This window comes from Protopterus annectens, chromosome 1.part1, assembly GCF_019279795.1.
Source record: "Protopterus annectens isolate FY-2018-M chromosome 1.part1, PAN1.0, whole genome shotgun sequence".
NCBI lineage: Eukaryota > Metazoa > Chordata > Ceratodontiformes > Protopteridae > Protopterus > Protopterus annectens.
In genome coordinates this window covers 1,091,532,799-1,091,547,689 of record NC_056726.1, presented here as the reverse complement: position 1 = coordinate 1,091,547,689, position 14,891 = coordinate 1,091,532,799, and the positions used below count along the sequence as shown (strand labels likewise).

Below are 14,891 nucleotides of genomic sequence, written 5' to 3'. Positions count from 1 at the left end.
TTAAATCCCTTAGCAAACTTGGAGAAGGAAGACTGAAATATCAGAGAGATTCCTTGAACTAGCCTGACCCTCTCATCACATTTTAAGAACCTCTGCAGCAGATGATCCAGAAACTAACACTCATCCAAGGGAGAATTCAAAATTTCTGCTTGGAAATCTTCTGGATGGTTTGAATAATGTAACCAAGCAAACCTCCTCATAACAGTTCTGGTGGCAGCAGCCCTGTAAGTGGCATCAGCAGAATCTTAAGCACATTTCAAACTGTAAGTAGCCACTTCAGGCACAAAGAAGAAATTTACACAGAGAATTATTTTCCCCCAGAAAATGAAACCTGCCATAACATTCCTTGTGTTGCCAAAAGAGTAACCATAACCTTCACATACGAGGTTGATAGCTTACAATTCATGTTTGTGGAAGGATACACATTCTCCCCCAAATCTATCAAAAGCTTTCCTGTCCTTGTCAGCGGTTTAACAGCAGCTGGGTTCACTAAAGCAACAGCTGCTCAGTATGATTGTGGATGACTGCATAGAAAACATGCGAGTTTGAAGAACTATATACACTATCCGATTTTTGAGGGGCAGCAGGTCATTCCACAGTTAAGTTGAAAAATATATGCCCGATGCCCAGCAGCAGTCAGTAAAACAGGTAAGCACTAAAAAAAAAAACAAAAAAAAAACACCTTAAAACTGCACTCCAGTTCCCAAAAGTAAAACATAACATTTTAAATAACCTTTCCACCACAAAAGTAAAAAGTAACACTCCTATTTAAAAGTTACTAAAAGTCATCAGGCAGTCAAACCCTTTTCATAGCTTAACTCTTAATACACACATTTTTACATTAAAATCTTGCTCGGAACACAAAGAAAGGAAAGAATTTGGGAGTTAATGGACAATTACAGGTTTCCAAGCTTTCCTTAATCACAATCTCTTTCCTTGGTTTCAAAATGTATAGATCACACCAAAATGCATGTCATCAAAACTGCTTCACATGTTTTACAAGTATTAACACAAACCTCTAGCAGTTCAGGAGGTGGAGCATTTTCTGAAAACAAATCAAGGGCTCTAGCAACAATATCTGCTCTGGTTCTTCCACCATCATAATCAACTACATCTTCACCCTTCTGAAAAATCTTGATGGTTGGGAATCCTCGTACCTAAAAAGAAATTTCAAAGCGTATATCAAACACTGTGCCACATGAAAAAAAAAGACAGCAAACCTTTAGTTAAATATAAATACCAGCATAAAAAGGAAACAAAACAAGACAAATGAGTTTGGGAAGTACCGGTGTGTGAAATCTTACCACAACAGTAGATGTCCTTCTCTTCACTGTTGCGGTATCAAATTAATTACGCAAGGTATCAATGTATGCTTTAATTCATGTTCCAATTTGTTTTTTAACCTACGTATCAACTTTGCTTCATAATATGTCTGTTGTCTGCTTTCAAGCTAGGTATGAACTCGTGTCTCAATTCATACTCCAATGTATATTTCAAGCTTTGTATACTTTAAAGTGTCTCAAGCTTTGTATATTTTTAATACATTTCAAGCTTTATATACCTCTTTTAAAAGAACTGCCATGTACTGGAGCTTTTCTCCTTGGGTCTTCACTGAAAATGGGATCATGCCCAGTTGGACTAACCCAGTTAACAAATGTCAAATAAATAAATAAATAATTACACTAGGGAACCCCTGCCAAGGGTGGCCCAACATCCTACCAGCATACCAAAGCCTTTAAGTTGCTTTAAGGTATGCCGTATGTCACATGCATGCTCCTTGCATAGAGGAGGGCATAAAGGTGACCTCTGGTTTTACCATCCTCAGAATTCAGAGCCCCAGTAGGAATGACAGCCCACGGAAAAGAAAGGTGATCTAAAGTACATCCAGAAAAGAACTGGACCAGGGGGTGGAGGGAGAGAATATTGCAACAGTGAAGAGAAGGACATCTACTGTTACGGTAACATTTTACACAACTGTACTCTTTCCATTTCACTGTTGCAGTATTCGTTACACAAGGAAGAGTGCCAGAGCTCAGGAAGGAGAGTGGCAGGAGGAAGAAACAGCAGAGCCCTCTAGGAAAAATATGAAGGATTTCCCTAGAAAAACAGCTCTATCGCTAGAAATTCAATCCAACTTGCAGTGTTTGACAAATGTATGCACAAAAGTCCAGGCAGCTGTCTCAAGAATAGTTAGTAGCCAACCCCTTGAAAAAAAATCACCAGAAAAATCCACAGCTCTAGAAGAATGAGTGTTAACAGAATAAGGAAGGCTCTTACCATGAAAGGAATAACAAAATGAAATAGCTTTAGAGATCCAAGAAGAAACATTCCGACTGGACACAGTTAATCCGAAGGACCTATGATGAAAGGAAATAAAAAGCGGATCAGATTTTCCAATTGTCTTAGTTTTATCCACATAAAATCTGAATGGTCTATGCAAATCCAACATGTGCAGTACCCTTCTCACTGGCAGACTGCCGAGAAGGGAAAAAAGTGGGCAAATTAATAGACTGAGACAACTCAACTACCTTCGGCATAAAAGAATGATTAGTATGCAAGGACACTCTGTCCTTATAAACACAAAAAAGGAGGACAGACCATAAGGGCTTGAAGCTCAGACACCCGTTTGGAAGAAGTAAGGGCTAACTGTTTTCCAAAAGCAATGCTGAAGGAAGCTGATGTTGCAGGCTCAAACTGAGATGGAGTCAATTTTTATCAAAACAAAATTAAGATCCCAAGGAGGAGAAACAGGCTTCCTGAGAAGCCTAATGTGAAGGATGCCTTTAAAAAATTGTTCAGCTTCAAATCTAAAGGGGGAGATAAAGGCAGACAAGCAGAGAAAGCGGATAAGTGGTCTTAGTAGAAGAGTAAGCCAAACCAGCACTGAGCAATTTTCACATAGAAAAGAGAACCAAAGGAGCATCCACCGAAAGTGGATCCAGGTTACAAGAAAGACATCAAAACAAAACCCCCTTCCATTTGGATAAGTAGGATTTCTTAGTATTAGGTTTCCTCAGAAAAAAAAAGGTGTCTATACGGAATTAAAATCACCCACAGTGTCAGTTGACGAGTGGACAAGTGGGGATGGATGAGAGATCCCCTGTCTTGTGTGAGTAGGTCCACCATGTGGGGTAAAGTACAGTTTTGTACCTACCATAAATGTAGATGTTCGAGGATCCACATTGCTGCAGTCCTAACTATTGGGTAGTCCGTCCAGTCGGGCCCGAATACCAAAGAGAGCTGACGTCGTCAGGGCGCATTAGACTGACGCCAGTACGCTGGGTACTAATGCGCATGACCGACGTCATATCCTCAGTCTTTTCTTGCCCCAGATGTCAGAAGACCCTAAAAAGACAAGGCCCAATATACCTGCACCAAAAATATGTACAATATATACAAAATTATCAGCATATAACCTCACCTACACAACCACCCCGAAACACAGAGGGGAAGGAGGGAGATTTGACTGCAGCAATGTGGGATCCTCTAACATCTACATTTATGGTAGGTACAAAACTGTACTATGTTCTTCATTCCACATTGCTGCAGTCCTAACTATTGGGTAGAATCCCAAAGCAGAGGTAAGGGAGGCTGGCAATCATAAAGAAGCAGGAGCTGACAACATGCCTTGCAAAATAGCTGTGGCAAACCAGCCCTAGACTTAGAGTAGAGAGGAAGGTGATAATGCTTAGAGAAAGTATGTACTGAACTCCAAGTAGCTGCCTCCAAAATATCCTTAGTTGCCACCCCTTAGAAATGCTGTTGAAGTGGCAGTAGCCCTAGTGGAATGAGGCCTAATCCCAGCTGGAATCTCCTTTGCCATGATGGGAATAACAAAATGCAATGCAAAACCCAATCCACCTAGAAATAGTTTGTTTTGACACAGGCTTGCCCTGCGAACTCAAAGCAAAAGAAACAAACAACTGCTGAGACTGCCTAAAATCCTTAGTCCTGCTTAAATAATAACGCAATTGCCTGTGTACATCTAAAGTGTGCAAAATCTTTTCCCCTTTATTTTGGGGGTCTGCATAAAAGTAGGCAAATGAATAGTTTGGTTTAAAGCCACACTAGAAACCACCTTAGGCATAAAGGAAGGATTAGTGCGTAATGATACCCTATCCTTATGGAAAATCAAAAGGGCTCTACTGCCATAAGGGCCTGCAACTCAGACACCCTTCTGCAGAAGTAATAGCCAACAGAAAAGCAGTCTTCCATGACAAGTATTTCAATTCAGCAGTAGCCGCAGGCTCAAAAGGTTGTAGAGTAAGTTTTTCCAACACAAAATTGAGATCCCAAGCAGGAGTAGGAGCTCTACGGGGGTCTTATATTCTTTGCCCCTCTAAGAAACTGCTTGAACAAAGGATGCGAAAACAATGGTGGGTCACAATCACAGTGAGCTGAAATTGCTGCAGCATGAATCTTAATGGAAGAGAAGGACAAACCTTTGTCCAATAACTCAGTAAGATATTGAAGAGACACACTCAAATTAGGCTCAGAAATCTCCAAATTTTGCTGTACTCCAAAATAAAAATCTCTTCCATTTTTCTGCACACTTTCCTTGTACTAGGTCTTCTAGCTTCCATAATCACATTTAAAACTTGTTGAGGAAGTTGAGACCTGCTGTGTTTCAACACAGAATATGCCAGGCTGTCAGATGAAGAGAGTGAAGCTGACATTGAGCAGATGAGCGCCCTTCTGAGATAACAGATGTGGAATCAAAGGTAAAGGCCATGGAGGCTTCCTTACCAGACTCCTTAGTAGTGGGTACCAGTGTTGCCGAGGCCAATCTGGAGCTATTAAAATCATCCTTGGCTTGTCTTGTCTGACCTTTAAGAGCACCTTTGGAAGAAGAGGCAGAGGTGGAAAGGCATACACATGAAGATTTTTCCAACTGAAAGAAAGAGCATCCACTTTCCAAGCTGTGTGATGAAACCCCTTTGTGCAAAACTTTGGCAGCTGGTGGTTTAGTGGAGAAGCGAACAGATCTATGTCTGGAGTTCCCCATGACACTGTCAATTTCTGAAATACATGAAGATCCAGTTTCCACCGTGGGGATCCATGATTTGTCTGCTTAACACATCTGCTAAGGAGTTCTGTGCTCCGGCAGAAACCTTGCCTGAAGAGTTAGTTGCAAGCTGAGCCAGTCTCCCATAAAATCATTGCTTGCCTGCATAGAGGATAAGAATGTGTTCCCTTGTTTGTTGATGTACCACATGACAGTTGTGTTGTCTGTTAGAATCAACACCTGCCCTGGAAGAAGTAACTCCTTGAAAGCCATTAATGCAAACTGACTGCTAACATCTCCTTCATGTTGATATGTAGATGCTGTAGTCTGGCAGGCCACTTGTCTTGTATCCACTTTCCATTTAGATGAGCTCCCCAAGCAATGTCCGAGGCATCTGTCGTTAAAATCTGACTCGCCTGGTCGGGTCACAGAGAGTCCTTTGTTTAGGTGACATTCCTGAGCCCACCACAAAAATTCTTTTTGAAGGCAAGGTATTATTTGAATGACAGTGTCCAAATCCTGCAGTGCTGTGTCCATACATTTTGAGATACCATTGCAGCTTCCTCATATGCAGTTTGGCATTGGGAAGCACCAGAATACAAGATGCCATGAACCCTAATGCTTGAAGGACTGTCCTTGCAGTCAGCACGGACTGATGAGATAGTTGATGGAAGTAAAGGGATAGACTCTTTTGTTTGTCCGGGGTTAAAAGGCCATCTGGCTGCTGTATTCAGTCTCACACCCAGAAAGCACATGTCTTGAGAGGGTACTAGACTGGACTTTATTTCTGCTCACAGAATACCCTAGGCATCTTAGCACTGCTATAACATATTCCAGATGCTGTAGAAGGTCTTCCTTTTCTGAGCCAGAATCAGGCAGTCGTCCAAGTAAGGATAGATTTGAATTCCTTTTTAGCCTGAAGTAAGCTATCACTGGAGCCAGAACTGTGAATACTCTGGGCGCAGTAGATAAGCCAAAGGGCAATGCAGAGAACTGATAATGAGAATTTCCAGCTCGAAACGCAGATACTTCCTGCAACTTAGTCTTATAGGCCATGAAGGTAAGCTCCTTGAGATCTAAAGTTACCATCCAGTGATCTTTGCCCAGCAGAGGTAGCTGTTGTAACGTCAACATCTTGAACTTGGGAATGTCCAGATAAGTGTTGAGGATAGATAAATCCAAAATTGGTCTCCACGTTGTTCCCTTCTTTGGTACTAGGAACAGGCAGAATAAAATCCTAGGCCCTTCTGATACAGGGACTGGCTGAATGGCCCCTATTTGGAGTAACAGAGAAATTTGCTTGTGAGCCTTTTTCCTTTGTGGAGGAGGAACGCCTGGCATGCCTTTGAAAGGCAATGTATGGAAATAAAACCTGTAACCGTGGTGAATGATATCCAACACCCATCTGTCTTGAGTAATTAAATCCCAATTTTCTTTGAAAAGAGACAGTCTTCCTCCCAAAGGAGCTGCCAGACGAGAATCTACTGGCAGCTGAAAAGGCAGGTCATTGGGTCTGTTTACAAAAGGACTGACCCCTGCCCTCACCAGAAGTCTGAGCAGGTGAACTCCCTGTTCTAGGCCTAAAAGAACCTTTAACTCTCCTCCTACCACCTCTAGACCTACCCCTAGACTGGGAATCATAAGCAGGATATGTCCATCCCTTAGTAGGCCAATTTCTACTAAACTTCGGTGGCTGCACCTGCAAAAAATCTTTAACAGTTTGCATAGACTTAGCTTTGTCCTCCATTTTCTTTTAAACTGCTTCCACAGGCTTAACCAAACAACACATCAGACTGTAAAGGAGCATCCAAAATCCTTGTCTTAACATGCTCAGCTAAATTCTGATCCTCAACCAGGCATGCCTCAAGAACAGAACTAGAGGCAGCCACCAAAGAGGAGACCAGTACAGCATCAAAACCGCATTGCAAAGAATGCTTACCCACTTGTTCAGACTCATGAACCAAAACCAGCAACTCTTTACCCCTCATAACTTCCGCCAAAGCAACCACCTTCGATTTCAATTGTGAAAGGAGATAATTTTGATATTTTAGCATGTGAACTGACAATTCAACGCCCCTCATGGCTAAAGTGGAAGAAGTATACTCTTTCCCCATCTATCCAAAGCCCTTGCCTCTTTATCAGTGGGAACAGGGTTTTAACAACAGAGGCCTTAACACCTTTAGGTCCCTGAGAAACAGTTTCCGGTCTGCCCTAGGACTCTAAAAAGATACTTATGAGCTTCAGGCACCCTAGTACTTATCAGGGTTTAACAGAGCAGGAGGCAAGAATCAGGGTCTTGATGATTGGATGGGAGAAAGGAAATTCAACCCAGGGATCATGTCAGTCGCCCTGCTAGACAGGGGTCCAGGGAAGTAAATAAGTGTGGGAAGAAATAGCCAGGGAATTGTTATGGCTAGGCTTGTATAGGCCCTAGGGCCGATAGCCTAGTACCAGCCTATGAACCTTATTTGACAGACATTTGCTCTGGGAGTAGGGGGGGGGGGTTCTTTTTTTGGGAACCCCCCTTCCATGGCTTTTTAAACTTTAGTTTACCAGAAGCTTGCTGAATTTTTTTTTATTTTGCTTTGAAAGAAGGCTTAAGGTAGCATTAAATCCCTTAGCAAACTTGGAGAAGGAAGACTGAAATATCAGGAGAGATTCCTTGAACTAGCTTGGCCCTCTCATCACATTTTAAGAACCTCTGCAGCAGATGATCCAGAAACTAACACTCATCCAAGGGAGAATTCAAAATTTCTGCTTGGAAATCTTCTGGATGGTTTGAATAATGTAACCAAGCAAACCTCCTCATAACAGTTCTGGTGGCAGCAGCCCTGTAAGTGGCATCAGCAGAATCTTAAGCACATTTCAAACTGTAAGTAGCCACTTCAGGCACAAAGAATAAATTTACACAGAGAATTTTTTTCCCCCAGAAAAGGAAACATGCCATAACATTCCTTGTGTTGCCAAAAGAGTAACCATAACCTTCACATACGAGGTTGATAGCTTACAATTCATGTTTGTGGAAGGATACACATTTTCCCCCAAATCTATCAAAAGCTTTCCTGTCCTTGTCAGAAGTTTAACAGCAGCTGGGTTCACTAAAGCAACAGCTGCTCAGTATGATTGTGGATGACTGCATAGAAAACATGCGTGTTTGAAGAACTTTATACACTATCCGATTTTTGAGGGGCAGCAGGTCATTCCACAGTTAAGTTGAAAAATATATGCCCGATGCCCAGCAGCAGTCAGTAAAACAGGTAAGCACTAAAAAAAAAAAACCCACCTTAAAATCCGTACCCAGTTCCCAAAAGTAAAACATAACATTTTAAATAACCTTTCCACCACAAAAGTAAAAAGTAACACTCCTAATTTAAAAGTTACTAAAAGTCATCAGGCAGTCAAACCCTTTTCATAGCTTAACTCTTAATACACACATTTTTACATTAAAATCTTGCTCGGAACACAAAGAAAGGAAAGAATTTGGGAGTTAATGGACAATTACACGTTTCCAAACTTTCCTTAATCAAGTACAATCTCTTTCCTTGGTTTCAAAATGTATAGATCACACCAAAATGCATGTCATCAAAACTGCTTCACATGTTTTACAAGTATTAACACAAACCTCTAGCAGTTCAGGAGGTGGAGCATTTTCTGAAAACAAATCAAGGGCTCTAGCAACAATATCTGCTCTGGTTCTTCCACCATCATAATCAACTGCATCTTCACCCTTCTGAAAAATCTTGATGGTTGGGAATCCTCGTACCTAAAAAGAAATTTCAAAGCGTATATCAAACACTGTGCCACATGAAAAAAAAAGACAGCAAACCTTTAGTTAAATATAAATACCAGCATAAAAAGGAAACAAAACAAGACAAATGAGTTTAGGAAGTACCTGTGTGTGTGAAATCTTACCACGACAGTAGATGTCCTTCTCTTCACTGTTGCGGTATCAAATTAATTACGCAAGGTATCAATGTATGCTTTAATTCATGTTCCAATTTGTTTTTTAACCTACGTATCAACTTTGCTTCATAATATGTCTGTTATCTGCTTTCAAGCTAGGTATGAACTCATGTCTCAATTCATACTCCAATGTATATTTCAAGCTTTGTATACTTTAAAGTATCTCAAGCTTTGTATATTTTTAATACATTTCAAGCTTTATATACCTCTTTTAAAAGAACTGCCATGTACTGGAGCTTTTCTCCTTGGGTCTTCACTGAAAATGGGATCATGCCCAGTTGGACTAACCCAGTTAACAAATGTCAAATAAATAAATAAATAAATAAATACACTAGGGAACCCCTGCCAAGGGTGGCCCAACATCCTACCAGCATACCAAAGCCTTTAAGTTGCTTTAAGGTATGCCGTATGTCACATGCATGCTCCTTGCATAGAGGAGGGCATAAAGGTGACCTCTGGTTGTACCATCCTCAGAATTCAGAGCCCCAGTAGGAATGACAGCCCACGGAAAAGAAAGGTGATCTAAAGTACATCCAGAAGAGAACTGGACCAGGGGGTGGAGGGAGAGAATATTGCAACAGTGAAGAGAAGGACATCTACTGTTATGGTAATATTTTACACAACTGTACTCTTTCCATTTCACTGTTGCAGTATTCGTTACACAAGGAAGAGTGCCAGAGCTCAGGAAGGAGAGTGGCAGGAGGAAGAAACAGCAGAGCCCTCTAGGAAAAATATGAAGGATTTCCCTAGAAAAAAAAAACAGCTCTATCGCTAGAAATTCAATCCAACTTGCAGTGTTTGACAAATGTATGCACAAAAGTCCAGGCAGCTGTCTCAAGAATAGTTAGTAGCCAACCCCTTGAAAAAAAAATCACCAGAAAAATCCATAGCTCTAGAAGAATGAGTGTTAACAGAATAAGGAAGGCTCTTACCATGAAAGGAATAACAAAATGAAATAGCTTTAGAGATCCAAGAAGAAACATTCCGACTGGACACAGTTAATCCGAAGGACCTATGATGAAAGGAAATAAAAAGCGGATCAGATTTTCCAATTGTCTTAGTTTTATCCACATAAAATCTGAATGGTCTATGCACATCCAACATGTGCAGTACCCTTCTCACTGGCAGACTGCCGAGAAGGGAAAAAAGTGGGCAAATTAATAGACTGAGACAACTCAACTACCTTCGGCATAAAAGAATGATTAGTATGCAAGGACACTCTGTCCTTATAAACACAAAAAAGGAGGACAGACCATAAGGGCTTGAAGCTCAGACACCCGTTTGGAAGTAAGGGCTAACTGTTTTCCAAAAGCAATGCTGAAGGAAGCTGAAGTTGCAGGCTCAAACTGAGACGGAGTCAATTTTTATCAAAACAAAATTAAGATCCCAAGGAGGAGAAACAGGCTTCCTGAGAAGCCTAATGTGAAGGATGCCTTTAAAAAATTGTTCAGCTTCAAATCTAAAGGGGGAGATAAAGGCAGACAAGCAGAGAAAGAGGATAAGTGGTCTTAGTAGAAGAGTACGCCAAACCAGCACTGAGCAATTTTCACATAGAAAAGAGAACCAAAGGAGCATCCACCGAAAGTGGATTCAGGTTACAAGAAAGACATCAAAACAAAAACCCCTTCCATTTGGATAAGTAGGATTTCTTAGTATTAGGTTTCCTCAGAAAAAAAAGGTGTCTATACGGAATTAAAATCACCCACAGTGTCAGTTGAAGGGTGGACAAGTGGGGATGGATGAGAGATCCCCTGTCTTGTGTGAGTAGGTCCACCATGTGGGGTAACTTGTGATGACTGCCCTTGGCTACATGCAGAAGAGGGAACCAATGTTGTCTTAGTCAAAAAGGAGTCACCAACAAGATTTGGGAGAATCCTGTTGCATTCTGAAATGAGGGGAATGAGCAGAAAAGCATAATGAAACATCCCCTTCCAAGAAAAAGAGAGGACACCCACCTTCCACACCAGTGGACTTGGGACTCTGGCACAAAATACAGGAAGTTATATGTTCAGAAGGGAGGCAAATTGATCACCAGTGGGGTACTCCTCAAACAGATCTATGTCCAGAAACACATCCATGTGAAGCATCCATTCATGGGATTGAGCTAAGGACTTGCTCAGAGTGTCTGCCACAACGTTTTGACCTGAGGGAATGTAAACTGCCTGAAAAGTCACTTGATACTGGACAGCAACATCCCTTACCAGGAGTACCAACTGGCAAAGAAGGTAAGGTCTTGTTCCTCCTTATTTGTTTATATACCACATCACTAATGTGGTCTGTAAAGACCTTGGGAGGTTTCAGGGAGAAGAGAGGCCTGCAGAAGGGCTCTCATCTCTTTGACACTGATGTACTCCTTCAGTTGAAGAGGCGACCAGATCCCCTGCACTTTTAGGGAGCCAAAAGCTGCTGCCCATCCCACATCTGAGGCATCTGTGAACAGCTCCTAAGATGAAAGAGGGGGATGAAAGGGAAGCCCTGGGTTTAGAGACAACTGCTGAATCCACCAGTGAAGTTTCTTCTTTAGACAGGGAAGAAGAAGAACTACCAAGTCTGGAGGACGCACATGCTGAAGCCAAACTGATTTGAGAAACCAGTGTAATTTTTTATTGTGGAGTTTGGCTAGAAGGAGTATAGAAATGTTGGATGCCATAAATCCCAGAGCTCTCAAAACTCCCTGGTGATGGGAGGTCAGAGGAAGAAGATCTTGAAAGAAGAAAATGACAATATGGAAGGACGCAGATACGCCAGCATAGGTACAGTCTGAATCCTGCATTCCAGAAAAACATTGTCTTGAGAAAGAGTAAGAAAGGAATCTGCAATCAGATACTTTATAAAAATTTAAAGTTATGTACTTACCATAACTTGGCATTTATGCCGTCCTTTTTCATTCTTCCTCGCTGCTGGGTCTAGGATCTGACCATCTGATCCAATATGGCAGTTTTCCTCTAGACTTCAGATCCAAGCCCAAGGTCCTCCCTTTACCCATAATCCCCTAGACCCCCCCTAAGCCCTCAGATTGAGTTTGCTACCTTATGTATACACATCTACATGAAACTGCCTTCACAAAGTAAAAAAAAAAAAAACAGAAAATGATTAATATCCTGAGCAGGCTCAAACCAGGAACCTGTGAGTTCTGAATATACCTAAGAAATCTCCCAAGAACAAAGGAAAGGGAATGGATGGGGGGGGGGATGAGGACAACACAGATGCAAAGTTATGGTAAGTACATAACTTATAAATCTGATGTTATCCTTTTCATTCTTTCACACTACTGGGTCAGAGTCTCCAGCTACATAACTCTTGGGCGGCCTTCATGGAAGAATATGAAGGAGCACTGTTGAACCAAAACGCTCTGCTCCTGGAAATAATGTCCATCTTGTAATGGGTAACAAAAGTATGTATAGCAGACCAAGTGGCTGCTGCACAAATATCGGCACTAGAAGATCTGTTGGAAAAAGGTGATGAAGTTGACATGGACCTGGTTGAACTGGCTTTAGGTGGGTGAAGCAAACTTAGACCTTTTGCATGGTAAATCAATGAAATGCAGTCAGTAATCCATTTAGCTAAAGTGATCTTAGACACTGCCTGTCCCAAACAGTTAGAAGAGGACACAAAGCTGATCAGACTTTCTATGTTGCTTTGTTCTGTGAAGATAAAAATGTAGCTGTTGATGCACATCTAAAAGGTGCAGCATACATCAATCTTTGATCAAAAAACTGAGAAAAAAATACAAAAAGTTGAATGGATTTGTATTTAACTCAGTGGCTACCTTGGGCATGAAGGAAGGATTAGTTTCAAGGGATGCCCCATCTTTGTGGAAGACAATATAATGGAGTTTCGCTAACAATGCCTGTAATTCAGAGATTCTCTTCTTAATAATAGTTATACTTCTTTATCATTCTTAGCAATAGCTACAAGTAGAATAGTTGCCCAAGAAATGCATTTCAAATCACAGACACCTGTTGGCTCAAAAGGGTTTTGGGTTACTCCTTTAACTACCATGAGGTCCCAAGGTGGAGAAGGTTCTTTAATTGGTTGTCTAAGAAGGAAAACTCCCTTCATGAAAACTTTACACAGTTTACTAGATAGCAAGAAAAAACTTTGGTTTCCTGAGCGAAACTTAATCGTGGAAAAGCTAGCTCCTTGATTGAAGAGGTGAGGTGGCTGGGGAAAAAGTAAAATGTCTTGAATTGAAGCTGAAAAAGGGTCAATATCCTTTTTGCAAGCCCATACAGAAAATCTTTTCCCACTTACTTTTGTACAGCTTCTGAGAGGCTAGAATGCGAAATACTGGGGAAGAGAGCCTGGACGGTCTAATAATCAATGGAATTGGAGAAACCATGTTGTTGGCTTAAAGGTGTGGAAACTGGGGTGCTGGAGTTCTGACGGGTGAGAAAGGAGATCCTGAAAGGGCTCCAGAATCCATGGACTATACCTGAAATGAGACCACAGAAAGGGGAACCAGAACCACACCTGGCGAGGCCAAAAGGGGGTAATGAGGATGACTGAGCTATTTAACCTGCTCACTTTCTGAAGAAATTTTGGATCAGAGGTAGAGGATGGTAAGCATAGAGGAGATCTGGGGGCCAAACATGGACTACAGCATCCCTTGGTGACTCCCCTGAGGGGGGATCAGAGCGAAATACTTGCTGCACTTGTTGGGGGAGAGGCAAGGCTGGTCCCAACAGCTGAAAATCCTGCCCACTATTGACCGATTCCTCATGAGTGGTCCCTCAACCGAAATGGATCTGCCGAGTCTGTCCGCCAATACGTTGTTTTTCCTGGGTATGTATGTGCGTTGCAACTAGAAAGTGGTCTGAAGAGATCGCCCATTCCCAGACCCTCATGGCCTCCCTGCATAATGAGTAAGAACGAGTTCTTCCTTGTTTACTGATGCACCAGACCACTGACATGTTGTCTGTGTGCATAGCAATGGTCCCTAGAGGGAGGTCATCCTGAAAGGCTTGCAGCATCAGTAGGACTGCCCTCATTTCTAGGACGTTGATATGCAATTTGGTCTCTAATGGGGACCACACGTCTTGCACCCACTTCCCGTTGTAATGCCCCACCCCCCATCCCCACCCCAGCTGGGAAGCATCTGTGGTCACTGTGGCTGTTGGCAGGGGAAGAGAAAATGGCCCACCCAAGTGCAGGTCCTAGCACTGTATCAACCAACGAACATGACGTTTGCAGATTGCTGCGAGTCTCATAGGCATAGAAAGAGGAGAATGAAGAAATGATCATTGAACTGCCAAGGTCCAGTGGAGTATCCTCATGAAAAACCTAGCCAAGGGGACTAGTATTATTGCTGTTGACATGGTTCTCAATACCTATAATACCAGCCACACAGAAGAGTGAGACAGCATGTCTTGCATCCGATTTCTCAAGGAAGATATTCGGTGTGTTGGAAGATAAGCCACTGTGTGCAAAGTATCTAGTTTGGTTCCTACACATTCCAGATTTTGCACCGGAGCTGGCTTTGATCTTGCCAAGTTTATAGAAATTCCTAAAAGGTTTGAGACGTACATCAGATAATCTCTGGCTTGAATCAATTGATGCTTGGTTAGGGCAGCAAGGAGCCAATCGTCTAGGTATGGAAACACCTGGAATCCTTTGAGCCTCAAGTGAGGTGCTACCACTGCCATGCACTTGGTGAACACCCGGGGGGGGGGGGGGGCGCTGTGGCAAGACCAAAGAGCAGTGCTCTGAATTGATAATGACTGGTTCCCAGTTGGAAGAACAGAAATTTCCTGGAGGGCCTGTGTATCTTTATGTGATACTATGCATCCTGGAAATCTATGGAGTACATCCAGTCGTCTTTGCGTAGAAGCGAAAGAATGGACTGTACCACACCCATTCAGAACTTGGACATCTTTACATATCGATTTAATTTGCTTAGATCCACGATTGGTCTGAGGTCCCC

General features: G+C 42.1%; 1 protein-coding gene across 1 annotated transcript in view; it reads right to left on the bottom strand.

The window, feature by feature from the left end:
- The window catches only part of PDIA6 (protein disulfide isomerase family A member 6), a 512,967-nt gene that overhangs the window by 294,539 nt on the left and 203,537 nt on the right, over positions 1–14,891 (bottom strand). Inside the window, exon 8 of the mRNA XM_044080139.1 lies at positions 1,017–1,157. Coding sequence (XP_043936074.1) covers positions 1,017–1,157 — 141 coding nt within the window. The remainder of the gene's footprint in view (positions 1–1,016; positions 1,158–14,891) is intronic.